The sequence below is a fragment of the Gamsiella multidivaricata genome, assembly GCF_025024155.1.
Source record: "Gamsiella multidivaricata strain RSA 2152 chromosome Unknown BC939scaffold_3, whole genome shotgun sequence".
NCBI lineage: Eukaryota > Fungi > Mortierellomycota > Mortierellomycetes > Mortierellales > Mortierellaceae > Gamsiella > Gamsiella multidivaricata.
The window spans coordinates 360202-373370 of NW_026251711.1; the positions used below are offsets into that span (position 1 = coordinate 360202).

General features: G+C 50.1%; 4 protein-coding genes across 4 annotated transcripts; 2 read left to right on the forward strand and 2 right to left on the reverse strand.

Annotated features, from left to right (window-relative positions):
• Nucleotides 1–2547: 2547 nt before the first annotated feature.
• BC939DRAFT_498676 (uncharacterized protein) lies at nt 2548–3256 on the reverse strand (the record flags this gene model as incomplete). The annotated part of the gene is made up of 3 exons (XM_051559845.1): nt 2548–2853; nt 2939–3061; nt 3146–3256. 3 exons carry the CDS (start codon nt 3254–3256, stop codon nt 2548–2550), a joined length of 540 nt encoding a protein of 179 aa, XP_051417187.1.
• A 117-nt stretch (nt 3257–3373) lies between these two features.
• BC939DRAFT_489044 (leucine--tRNA ligase) lies at nt 3374–7329 on the forward strand (the record flags this gene model as incomplete). Its single annotated transcript, XM_051559404.1, has 6 exons — nt 3374–3967; nt 4192–4344; nt 4527–4667; nt 4783–5753; nt 5872–6613; nt 6718–7329. The coding sequence occupies exons 1-6, from the start codon at nt 3869–3871 to the stop codon at nt 7327–7329; spliced, it is 2718 nt and encodes a 905-aa protein (XP_051417188.1). The 5' UTR covers nt 3374–3868.
• BC939DRAFT_498677 (uncharacterized protein) lies at nt 3450–3833 on the forward strand (the record flags this gene model as incomplete). The annotated part of the gene is made up of 1 exon (XM_051559846.1): nt 3450–3833. One exon carries the CDS (start codon nt 3450–3452, stop codon nt 3831–3833), a length of 384 nt encoding a protein of 127 aa, XP_051417189.1.
• Nucleotides 7330–7418: 89 nt separating the features above from the next.
• Nucleotides 7419–11613, reverse strand: BC939DRAFT_515980 (uncharacterized protein; the record flags this gene model as incomplete). Its single annotated transcript, XM_051561153.1, has 3 exons — nt 11101–11613; nt 9430–11051; nt 7419–9316 (listed from the first exon to the last, which is right to left on the reverse strand). The coding sequence occupies exons 1-3, from the start codon at nt 11319–11321 to the stop codon at nt 7419–7421; spliced, it is 3741 nt and encodes a 1246-aa protein (XP_051417190.1). The 5' UTR covers nt 11322–11613.
• Between the last annotated feature and the right edge of the window lie 1556 nt (nt 11614–13169).

Genomic DNA, 13169 nt, shown 5'->3' on the forward strand with positions numbered 1-13169 from the left:
CTATAGAAGACCTTGAAGGTCCGGATAATCCCAGCGTCGAGTGGCTGAGTCATGGATGTTGTATTTGGTGGTAGCCGGATGACGGTGATGTTGGGAAGGCCCAGATTTTCACATTTGCCATGTCCTGGTGCGCTGTCGATCAGCAAAGCGATCTTGCGTCTCTTTCTGTGCATGTCCCAGTCTAGTTTCCAGAGCCAGTCGGCGAACAGATCGTGTGTCATGTAGCCGCTTCCTTGAAATTCAGCATCCATTTCCATCATTGTCGCTGTAGCCAACCCATTTGGACGGTGCTTAGCTGCATTTAAAAAGAAAAAAAATCAGCAAGCAACCCTTTTCAACTCCACTGTCACAGTCCTTGGATAATGCTTCATTACTTACAAAGAATATAAGGCTTGCGCTTGTCTGTGCCCGTGGCATTGCAGCACAATAAAATTGACACTCGAGCAATTCGGGTAATCTCCTTACCGCGGATGGGACCAGTGGCTATGGTCTTGTTTGACATAGCCTTTAGAAAAAGACCCGTCTCATCGCAATTGTAGATGTTGTCTGGGCCAAAGTCCTCGAGCCTCATTTGGATGTTCTCGATTTGGGGCTGGTAGAGACTTAAGTCGACTGATCCGCTTTCACCATGGCCAATGTATCTCTTGAATCCTTTCTGTTTCTTGAAGTTTCGAAGCCAGCCATTCGAAAAGCTAATCGGCTTTGGCAGGTGCTCGGGACGAAAGTAACTCTTCATGAGGATCCATATCACCACAGCAGTTCCTTTCAGGCGATAATCAGACACGTTGATGCCTACTAAAACATATGGATTAGGAGTATGCTTAAGAAACGAGCAACTAAGGGTCAGGAATTGACTTCCGTACCTAAAGACTCCTGCAGTTTATACCAGGCATAGAGGACCTCTTCCACAATCTCCATTGGTCTCCGTATGGCGCGTGCAATCGCTTTTGTTGCCGAAAGCGGCCGTGTCGCCATTGCTTGATGGATTTTGTCTTCCTCCTTGAGTATACGGGCGGCTGTGTAGGGGTGTATACCCAACATTCTTGATATGGCGACATGGGACTCAAATGGGTTATGCTGTTGCTCTGCACGATACTTTGTAAGGAATTGACACTTGTCGTAAAGAGTGTACTTCTTTCGAGACATGTGTGATTTGGAAGCGGAGGTACCAGAGCCAGCACGTTTGGTGTTTAGTGGATTAGGGACTGGGGCCGTCTGACCAGAGCGCGTTGTTTTGGGCATGGTAGAAGTAGAGGACAAGTTGGGTTCAGGAAGTGAGAGTGTGTGAACAAATGTTTAAATTATTACGTATTTTCAATTGGACTGAATACATGACTGCTTCTCCAACATAAGTTGCAAAATAGAACTTATGTTGGAGGTCGACTGTTCTTATCATTTTGTCCGTAAAAACCATTTTCGACTGTATACGCTGAATATGCAGCAAGCTGCAGTTGAATATCTGCCAGGTTTCTTTGACATAAGCACCATACATTGAGTCGGCAATGAAAAATTCAATGCATAAGAAAGCAGCACATTTTTATATGTCGGAAACAAAAGATCACTTATAGGCAAGAGCGTTGAGTTGCCAAAAATGACTCAAGTTTGTGATCTCTTGGTAAGAAAAGTCCATGAATACTGAACAGATTTCTTAAATACGGCTTTTATCCTATAGCTGTATTCCATAACTATGAGTGGTATCATTGGTAGGTGCAGAAACGATCAAGTGAACCGGTAGGATGCGGTTTTCTGAAGAGAATGAACTCGCGTGAGACGACACTGCATGCTATTTCCGAGTACAGGGTTATGGATACTCATCGGATTTTCCCCGCACTTTTTTTTATTCTGTAGGTGAATGACACATATATTGATTGATGGCATTGGTGCTTGTATTCTGTAAGCACAGCCATAGCAATTGGCCACTTTGTGCTGTCAAAAGAATTCATGAGTGATTCGGTGTCCAAGTTCTCTTTTCGCCCCCTGCTCTTCACCCACAGCTTGCGTTATTTCAGATTTTTACTATCCGCCGTGAGAAAAATCTAAGGCCCTACTTTTGCTGCAGTTTGTAAAAATCACCCCTGTATGTGCATGGATGCTCCATCAGCTCTAGTAGCGTTGTCGTTGCAGCTTATTGCTGAGACCATGGCCTTCTTTCCGAAGAAAACCTGCTTCAAACAAATCGAGGGCATCTTGAATTTGTTGGTGCGCTTCCTGTAAGTACAGATTGGTCTGCTCCTTGTGTGGTAAAGGTGCACATGTGTCCCTTAATGCCTCCAAGGCGGTAAAACGTTCACAGCAACAGCTCAGGGCATCCAAGTATGGCAATGAAAGCGCTACAGGTCCCGCGGGACCCTCGTGGTCCGGCTCGAACGTATCTGGATGGAATTTCTCTTCATACATCCATGGTCCCTATCTGAACAACTCCATAGAAGGCATCTCCAGCTGCACCAAAGCGATGTGCTTACAGCAGCTGATGGCATGGCCGCCAGTAGCCCTGCTAAAGTCAATCTCGACATCGTATAGTGCCCCAAGACGCGTGAAGGATTCTACTCAGAGTATCGTGTCTGAGACTTGCATGATGTAGTGGCCTGTGTATTCCTTCAGCTTCCTGTTCTTGGGATGGTTCCCGGTAATATTACCGAGTTTTAATTCCGTTCTTTGGGCAGGGTTCATCAGACCGATGTTGACAACGCTGCAAATGCATTTCTGTTGAAAGTGCGGTACGGCCATGACAGCAAGGACGTAGATGACTGTGTCCACACGCCGTTTCTGCTTATTCTTCAAGAAGTGGCGCTTGAGAGTGTTACGCCAGGACTCAATGAAGTTATTGGTATTGATACTAGAGTATGACATCCCCTGGCGGTAACGTACCATCCAATTCTTCTGCTTGAGCGTAGCCTCGTCATCTTGGTCCTCTTCAGCTGGCGTCTCTCCTTCTTACGGCACTAACTTCAGTTGAAGAACCTTGGTTTTGGCTTTGGCTGTCGCCGCCGCTACCGGTAACACCGTTGCTGTCACTCTGGTTTCTGCTCTCACCGTTACTTGTGGTGGCTACATGTAATCCCTGTGTATTGCAAGATACACTGCGTATTAGCAACAGATATAGGTAGCCAGCACACAGCATAATACAGCCAAAAAGTGCGCGTACCAACTGCTGCAGGCCATCGGCTACCAGTGGCTCTATCAGATCACGCGTGGGCTGGCGGTGAACGGACAGAGGATGGTTCGCAGCGGGCTGATCAGAGATTGGAGACTCCATGGTCGATTCCGTGGCACGAAGGAGATGTACGAGTGGTTGGTCTAAAATGGCGTATTAAAAGTGCATGGCCTGTGTTGCGGACATTAAAGGATTCGGTAAACAGTGATCCGTTCCTTGTCCCCCCTCTCCCCTCTTTCTCTGCTCCTTTGCCACCAACTTCACTAGCGCCCCCCATTCCCCACTTTCCGCCCAGATGTCCTCCTGTTTGAGGATCGCCTCTCCAGGGGCACATCTCCACCTGACCCGACAACTCGCTTTCCGACACAGCATCCGAATCCAGCCCGCATTCATCCTTCGGCCCCATGCCCTCGTCTCGCCCTCTATCCCCACAATCCGGACGACGGCCGCACCAGTGTTCTCACAGTTCTTCTCCACCTCTTCCTCAAACCCATACGCGACCGAGACATCAACAACCCCTGCAGAGGCAGTCCAGCCATTGGATTATGCAGCCATTGAAAAGAAGTGGTTGCAGCGGTGGAAGGAAACCCGGGCCGGCAAGGCAGTGTCGGACGGACGACGACCACTGCTGGAGCGGCTACGGCATCAGCAAGGGCGAGCACTGCCGCTGCAGGGTTGACGGATAAGGAGCGCGAGAAGTTTTATATCCTGTCGATGTTCCCGTATCCGTCGGGGTACCTGCATATGGGCCATGTGCGCGTGTACGCGATCAGTGATGCCCTCGCGCGCGCGAGGCGTATGATGGGATACGATGTAAATAAATTCGGAAAAAAAAAGAAAAAAAAAAAAAGCGATGCTACTTTTTTTTTCTTTTTTTCGTTTTTCCTTTTCTACCTTGCAGCGAACTTTGACGAAGTGGTTGATGAAGCACTCCCGAAAGGTTTTTATTTTGCTCACACTAGTTTTTATTATTATTATTTTGCCTTTTTTTTTTTTTTTTTTTTTTTTTTTTTTTGGAAACTATGATCTGTCGTTAGGTCGTAAGCCCAATGGGCTGGGACGCGTTCGGACTGCCGGCAGAGAACGCGGCGATCGAGCGGTCGATTCATCCGAACGAATGGACAATTCGGAATATCGAGATCATGAAAGGACAAATGGAGAAGATCCTCGCGGATTTCGATTGGGAGAGGGTAAGTGATGGATCCTTTTTCTTTTTTTTTTTTTTTTTTTTTTTTTTTCCAAGGCAAGACGAAAGAACGATGATGAAGCTACAATCTGAGCCAAGATATGGATGAGCAGCACGACTGACAGATACGATTCATGATGTTTATACATTGCGGACGAAAAAAAAAAAAAAAAAAAAAATAATTAGGAACTGAGGACGTGTAGCCCGGATTATTACCGATGGACCCAGTATTTGTTCCTAAAGTTGCATGAAGCTGGATTGGCTTACCAGAAGGAAGCCGTCGTCAATTGGGATCCCATTGACGAAACAGTTCTCGCTAACGAGCAAGTATGGTTCCTACTGTGGCTAGATGGATCACCCGACACGACCCCAACCTACTTTGGAGCTGACCACATAAACGCCGCTGTCGCTTTTTTTTTCTTTTTTTCTTTTTTTTTCATAGGTCGATTCAGACGGCAAATCGTGGAGATCGGGCGCAGTCGTTGAGAAGCGCAAGCTTCGCCAGTGGTTCTTCAAGATCACAGAGTACGCTGAAGATCTCCTCCAGGACCTCGATCGGCTCCACCACTGGCCCGAGCGCGTCAAGCAAATGCAACGCAACTGGATCGGCAAGTCCAAGGGCGCAGAATTCGACTTTACAGTGCCTTTGCCACCCTCACAGGCCGCACAACAGGAAGCCATCCAGGTGTTTACGTCCAGACCGGATACCATCTATGGAGTCCAATTCCTGGCGGTATCGACAGAGCATCCGATTCTGGAGAACGTTCCGGTGACACATCAAAGCCAAGTCGAGGAATTCAAGGAGTCGTTGAAGAAGGTGGTCACGTCGAATCAGGAACCGGGACCGGAAGGCGTGCCGACGGGATTGTTTGCGAAGCATCCGTTCTTGCCGGAGGAAAAGATCCCGGTTTATGTGGTCAATTACGTGGTCTCGGACTATGGAACGGGCGCAGTGATGGGCGTTCCAGGACATGATGAGCGCGATTATGCGTTTGCGATGACGCAGGGGATGGATATCAAGTACGTCGTCGCTCCTTCTTTAGCTGACAGTGGCATTGTAGAGGAGCAAGCGGCGATACCAGAGGGCGCATTGACGGCACGCGGGGTCTTGACGAGCATAAATGGCGAGTTTTCCAACATGACGAGCGACGAGGCTGCGGAGGCGATTGTGAAACGAGCAAGCGAGCACGGATTCGGAAGGGAGAAGACGAGCTATCGAATTCGCGATTGGCTGCTGTCGAGGCAGAGGTACTGGGGAGCACCGATTCCTATGATCCACTGTGGAGGGTGTGGACCGGTACCTGTCCCGGCTGAGGAGCTTCCGGTGGTGTTGCCGATGGATGTGTCGTTCACAGGTCGTGGAGGAAGCCCACTCAAGCAGATCGAGAGCTGGGTCAACTGCTCCTGTCCAAAGTAAGCAATCCGGACGTGATGTGAACTACAGAATACTGCGTCTTTATCTTTTTATTTTTATTTATCGTGTCTGACAACGACTTTCTTACATCAATATTTTGTTTCCTGTGGATGACAGATGCGGAGGAGCTGCACAGAGGGATACGGACACGATGGATACATTCGTAGACTCTTCGTGGTACTTTTTCAGATACTTAGACCCACATAACAAATCACTGCCATTTTCACCAGCCAAGGCGACGGCTGGTATGCCCGTGGATGTGTACATTGGAGGGGTCGAGCACGCGATCCTGCACTTGCTCTACTCTCGATTTCTGTCCAAGTTCGCATGGAAGACAGGGCTCTATGGTAAGGGACCTGAGATCGAGGACCGGGAAGGTAAAGAACCCGGACGCGGTGAGCCATTCAAGGTGTTGATCACGCAAGGAATGGTGCAGGGCCGGACATTTAAGGATCCGGTGACGGGTGCATTCTTGAAACCTACGGAGGTGGACTTGACAGACCCAGCAAAACCGATCCAGATCTCGACGGGGCTGGCGCCGGCAGTGAGTTGGGAGAAGATGAGCAAGAGCAAGTTCAACGGAGTGGATCCGGAGGACATGATTCAGAGCCATGGAGCGGATGCGACGAGGTTGCATGTGCTGTATAAGGCTCCGCCGTCAGAGGAGCTGGAGTGGGATGAACAGAGTATTGTCGGGATGCAGAGGTTCTTAGCAAAGGTGTGGAAGATCGTCGGACAGAGCAAGGGCTTGACGACGATGACGAGTGGGGCGGGACTAGAGGAGTTTAAGCCAGAGATCGAGGGTATGAATAAGGACGAGCGGGAACTTTGGCGCCAGGTCAACCTCACGGCGAAAGAGGTAAGCGAGCGTCCACTTGCGGTACGTCTGGAGTTGGTATGGCGATATAGCGGATTCTAACGGATATCCTGTTTCTATTTATTCTTTGTGATCTTCTCTACAAGCTCACGACGTCGTTCCAGAGCACGTATGCGTTCAACACGTCGATCGCGTTCTTGATCAAGCTTACAAACCACATCTCCAGCGTAATGCCCTCATCCTCAAGTCCAGCGCAGGAACAACAACAACAGCAGCAGCAGCAGGTCTCCAAGAAGAACAAGAGCGCCAAGATCCAGGCTGAAGTATCCCCGGATCTGTACCAATACTCTGTGCAGTCACTCGTCAAGATGCTCGCACCCCTCGCCCCGGCCTTTGGTGAAGAGTGCTGGGAAACACTGAGGACTCCTCTGACTTCTTCTGCAGAGACAGCGTCGTCGATATCGAGCAAGGACAGTGTATTCGCACATAAATGGCCGTCGTTTGACGAGACCGCGTTGAAGGAGGACAAGGTCGTGTGTGGGATCCAGATTAACGGCAAGAGTCGGTTCAATGTCGAATTCGAGATGTCGGACCTTCCTCCGGAGAGCGATAAGAAGGCACAGGAGGAGTTTTTGAGGAGATTGGTCTATGGACATGAACGTGCCAGTAAATGGCTGAAGGACGAGAACGGACAGGCCAAGCCGGTCAAGAAGATGATTGTTGTCAAGGGTGGCAAACTTGTCAGTTTTGTGTTGTAAATGTAGAAAGGATCGATTTAATGCAATACATGGTTACGTTTATTACTGGAGTATGCAAGATGATAAATGGTGGATGATGAGTGGGGTGTTCAAACGAACATGGCGCCGAGGCCGCCTTTCTTCTTCTTGGGCGCAGCTGATGCCTTGCCCTTGGTTGCCGCTGAGGATGAACTAGGGGTCTTGCGCTTCTGACCAGCAATCTTGACCTGTGGGGCTATTTTTCGCTTTATATCCTTGTCGTCGTCGTCATCGTCGTCGTCATCACTGCTATCAGAGTCCTCTTCTGACTCAGAGTCCTCTTCTTCTTCAGACGACGATGCATTCCCACCCTTGCCGTTTGTCTGATTCCTCTTGGCTCCGGTCGAGGTCGATGTATTCAAGGATTGATTCGTCGTGGAGGAGGCGAGGACAGAGCCGATGGTACCCAAGCGCTTGTTTGCACGGCTCTGGGCTGTCAGTGCCGAGAGGGACTGGATCTTGGGCATACCGTTCATAGAAGAGATATCGGACAAGGAAGTAAACGCGGGGCCGAAGAGAGACATCGTTGATGAGACTGGCAGTGATGGGCGGACAGGCGACTTGATCTCATTCGCGGGTTTGGTCTTGTTGTTGGTGACATTGGTCCCGTTCAAGCTGCGGATGTCGCTCAGTGCACTGCTTGGCGGTTTCTTGGCTGGTGAAGAAGTGAGGGCAGTGGTGGTGGTGGTGGGTTTCTTTGCAAGAGGAGCGGTGTTATCATCCGAGCCGCTGCCGTCCTTATCATCGCTCGAGTCCGACTCTGAGTCTGAGTCCGAGCTGGTCGATTCATCATCTGACGAGTCATAGCTACCATTGCTGCCGTCCGACCCATCATCACCGCTACTACTGCTCTCGCTCTCGCTTGATGACGATGACTTTGCAACCGACTTCTTTGCGACCGCCGCCTTGTTGGTGCCGGCTGACCCGTTTGCTTCCTGTTTGACTTTGACTGGCGTGACAGGTGCTCCAGCACGATGCCTGACCAGTGGTTCATCGTCCTCCTCGTCTTCGCTACCTTGCTGCTTATTTGCCGAAGAAGTAGAGACTGTCGAAACGCCTAACACCGACCGTGCTGGCGCCTGAGCCTGCTTCGCATTTACACCTGCACTGACACCGACGTTGGCATGTCTGCTGATCGAAGGACGTGATGCCATGATTGCCGGTGGCATTGTTGGGCTCGCATAATCCTCCTTGTCGCCGTTCCCGGTGTCATCTGAAGAGTCCGTGTCCAGGTCCAAATCTCTCATTCTCGGCCGACCCATCGCTTGCGACTGCGATGTGGACACCGAAGAATTGTTCTGCTTACTATTGTTACTATTGGATGTTGTAAATGGACGAGGTAGCGATCCGTGGTAAGGCTCCGAATCCTGCTGTATGACCGCGGCGGCCGCTGTGCTGTTCATCACGGGGGACCTAATCTGAGAATCCCTCTCGACGCGCTTCTGCTCCAAGAAATCCATAACTTCTTGTTCGAGGTCAGCGTCCGTCAGTGAGGTGCGTACGGGAAGGTCCTTTGTCTTTGCGGGTGATGTCATTGTGGCGATCCGACTCTGCGATAGGGGTGCTCCGCTGGCGGTTTCCTTGGCATCGGATTTCTGAGACGCATCGTCAGCGGTCTTATCAGCATCCTTACCAGCAGCCTCGTTCTTCTCTACAATTGGCTCTGCAGGCTTTACTTTTGGTGGTCGTCCGCGCTTCTTTGGGGTCGTTGGCGCCGTCGCCGCTGCAGCTGTGGCTGGAGCAGGGGTAACCACAGGAGCATTCTTGCTTGGCTCCTTGCTTGGCTCCTCGCTTAATTCATCCTCTTCAATGTTCGGGATATCCGTGAAGCTCGCATGGACCTTTTCCTTAGCCTTGGCAGCAGCACCTCTAACAGGCCTGGTGGCGGCGGTTGGCGATGTAGGCTGCTTTGTCTGCTTGCGCGCATCCTCGTCCAGCGATTTTTTTCTCTTCACAGGAAGCTTTACTTCTACATGATACAATAAAAAAGCACAAATATTGGCAAGGTGTTAGTAATCAAGATCAACATCAAGGCCCATGTTATGTATGGACGCCATTAACCAGGACGGGTTGCTCACTTACCGACTGCCTTCAGTGCGACCTTCTTTGAGGGACTCTTGGGCGCCATTTGTGTGGGTTCCTCCTCATCAACATCCATGTGCTGATCATCCTTGACCTTGGCTTGGTCTTTGGCATCCTTGGACCCCTGCGCTTCCTTTTCTTTTCTCTTTGTTTCCAACTCTGCCATTGCCTTCTCGCGAGCATCACGCCAGGCAGTCTCCTTCCGGCGATTTTCTTCCTCAGCAGTGGCCTTCTTCGCGCGTTCCTCTTCTTCTTGCTTTCTCTTCGCCTCCTCCTCCTTCTTCCGAGCCGCCTCCTCTTTCTTCTTTTTAGCCTCCTCTTCCTGTTTCCTCTTGGCCTCCTCGCCCGCCTTCCTTGTGGCCTCCTCGTCCGCCTTCCTTATGGCGTCTTCCAGTTTCCTCTTGCCTTCCTCCTCCGCCTTTCTCGTGGCCTCTTCCTCCTTCTTCCTGGCCTCCTCCTTCTTCCTGGCCTCCTCCTCTTTCTTCTTGGCCTCTTCCGCCTTTCTCGTGGCCTCTTCCTGCTTTCTCTTCGCCTCTTCTTTCTGCCTCTCTTCTTCTTCCTTCTTTCGTTGTGCCGCTTCCATACGCTCCTTGGCCTTGGCCTCCTTCTTCAACCGCGCCTCTTCCTTCTTGCGAGCGATCTCCGCCTCCGCCTCTGCAGCGGCCCTCCGACGCTCCTCTTCTGCTATGGCCTTGGTTTCGGCCTCTTTCCGCTTGCGCTCCTCCTCTTCCAACCGCGTCTTCTCTTCCGCAGCAGCAGCAGCAGCAGCAGCCTCCTTTTTGCGAACTGCCTCTTGCTCCTTCATCTTGGCCCTCTTCTCCTCGGCCGCGGCGGCCTCAACATCGTCTTCCTCGGAATCTTCCAATTCATATTCCTCAGAGGCTGATTGCTCCTTAACGGTAGGCTTTCCTTTCTTATTATTGGTGGCTGCATTTGATTTGGTATTTATGGGTTTCTTGTTGACAGCATGCGGCCCAGGGTTCGATAAAGGTAAAGGCGCGGGCTCGGAAGGAGATGGCGATGATGCGGATGAATCCAATGATGTAGCTGCGAGAGTGTATGGTGATGATGATGGGCTATGAGCCGATTCTAAGGAAACAGGGCTGCTACTACCTCCTTGTAAGTCGACAGCGGCCTTCGCTTTACTGTTTGAATCCGGATGGTGTCCCGACCGGGCGACTGACGCCCAAACGCTATCGACGACTGCTCTTGCCTTTACCCATTCCTCTTCGGATCCTGGCAGCTGTTCTCTCAGATCCTGCTCCTGCTGCTTTTGCTTCTTCGCAGGGGTCTCCGATGCGGATGCGGATGTCGTCGGATAATCTGCTGTAGAAGAAGAAGGCGATGATGATGATGGCTCTTCTACTGGCGCGTCCTGGTCCGGTACTGGGGATGATTCGGGAGTGTACCGATGCTTGCGCTTCCTGGAAGCCGCAGAGTCGTCGTAATCTTGCCCTTGGTCCTGGTCCTGGTCCTGGCCCTGATCGAGGTCCTCATTGTATCGTCCCAACGCGTGTGCAAAATCCATCCTGTCGAAGACGTCCTCCACGAGGTAATCGTCATCCAAGTCAAACGAATTCTGGTTTTTTATCGCGATGATCTCAAACGAACGTGATCTCCTCCTGCACACAAGAATAAAAAAAGGGAGAGAATCACAGGGCGTCAACTCACTTTGTTTTAACCGCATCGCCACGACCCACATCCTCAAGCAAAAACACAGGAACAAGGGACGATACATACGTCGCATCTGGGTAATTCTTTTGTAGCAACTTGGCGATATAACTCCTCAATTGCCTGATCGTCGCTTGGCCTTCTACGATAACCAACAACTTCTTGACCTCCTGCTCTCGCTTCACCGATACCTGAAGTCTATGGTTCGACGTTCCTGGCATTGTGTGCGATCGATTCACTAGGGGAGCGATATACAAATGTAAAGGTGTAGGGGCCGGCCGCCAACCAAGCTGATGGGGGAACTTTGGTAGCGATAGTGTACAAAAACCGAAATGAGCACGGAAATAGATTGCTCGTTAACGCGAAATCAGAGTCCAATGAGGAATGTAGACGGATCGCAAGAAGCTCGAGTCCAGAACAAAAGGATGAACACTGTATTGAAGAAAAAAAAAAATAAAAGAAAAAAGAAAAAAAAAAGAAGTAGTAGTAGTAACAAAAGGATAGAAAGGATAGAAAGGAAGACGAGGAGGAAATGAGGTGTGAGGTGGGTGGCCTCTCCAAAAAGAAAAAAGCGGGTTCTGTTTACAGTCAAAGCCACTGCTTCCCAACCAACTCTATTTTTGAGCACAGCATAACAAGATCATGCACAGTCATCGATCAATAGGAGGCAGTTCACGAGCTATTACCACAGCTTTACCTAGAGCAGACGGCTGCAGAGCAAAGTCGAGTGTGTATAGCACACACAAGGTAGGCACCTAAACGTAAGAAGACATTGACCACGAGAAGACGCAAGGGCAGAGTACTATTTGATATAGATGGCATGCAACAATTTGTTTATGACTAAGCAGGGCAGCGGCCTTGACGGCGGTATCAATGCGGAGGGACCTAGTCGAGTGCGGTCTCCATAATCGGTGAAGTGAGCATGTTGTAGGCCTGTTGCGCAGCTGAATAACTAAAGACGGTGCTACTGACCGCATGGTTTCATGGAGACAAAAATTGCAACACAGTATTACCGAAGATTTTGGTTTAAAGCCAATAACTAGGGTCAAGGCCGCGTAGCTATCGGCAGGCAAAAAAAAAAAAAGCGTATGTTTGCAGGTCCTGACACCTACATCCTGGTGCTTAACGAAGCAGCAGCGGGCGCGAGTATTGACATAAAGGAGCTGGCCCAAAGTACAATCCGTAACACGATTCTCGAGCAGTTCAAGGAATGGACCCACCACTGTGATTTGAAGCCAAGGGACGAACATGCTGCTGTAACGCGGGTTTCTTCGTGTGCAAGTAGACTACGCCCAAAAGAGTACCCCACAAGTTGCGGAATGATATGATCCAGAAGGAATGCAGAAAGCAGCATAAGCGCTATACCTGGTTCTTTCTTATTCCACTTGAAACCCTTTCCCTTAGACTAGTAAGCATCCCATCTTAAAAAAAATAGCTTAGCAAAGGCCTGGCCACTTTGACGTTTACATTGTCGTTGGGAAGTGCACGCCTGTCTTCATTACATCCCGTTTATTTTATCGGGTGATATGCCTTAAAGCAGTTACTGTGACAAACAATAGGTTTCCAGGCGTGCCACAGTAACCTTCCAGATAGACATGTCGGTGGAAAAACAGCAGCATGTGGATCATCCTAGCGTAGGACAGAAATGCACTTTCAATGCGCACTGTGGCCCATTTGCGCAGCAGTAAGCACAGCAAATCAGCACAGCACTCGAGATATTGGAAATAAAAGGGGTTTACCGGTGATCATCAGCCGTCATTGGCGCTTGATCCCGCTGGAGCAGCGTTGACTGTGGAGGATTAAAGTGTAGCCTGGGGGAGAGTGCAGGTGGAGGAGATGATGGTGGAACGGAAACAAAGCGGGATTGCAAAGAGAGGGGAGGTGAGGAAGGGGAGGGAACAAAAGGCGTAATCGAGCGTACGCTTTTATGATCCGGTCTGTGGGTCTGTGTTCTGAGGATGTACTCGTGTGGGAAAATCACATAGGTCTTTGTTTCCGCCCCTTCTTCCTTTTGGACCAGACTTCCCGGCATCTATGGCGCAGGAACCACGAAGTGTCCAATGATGGAA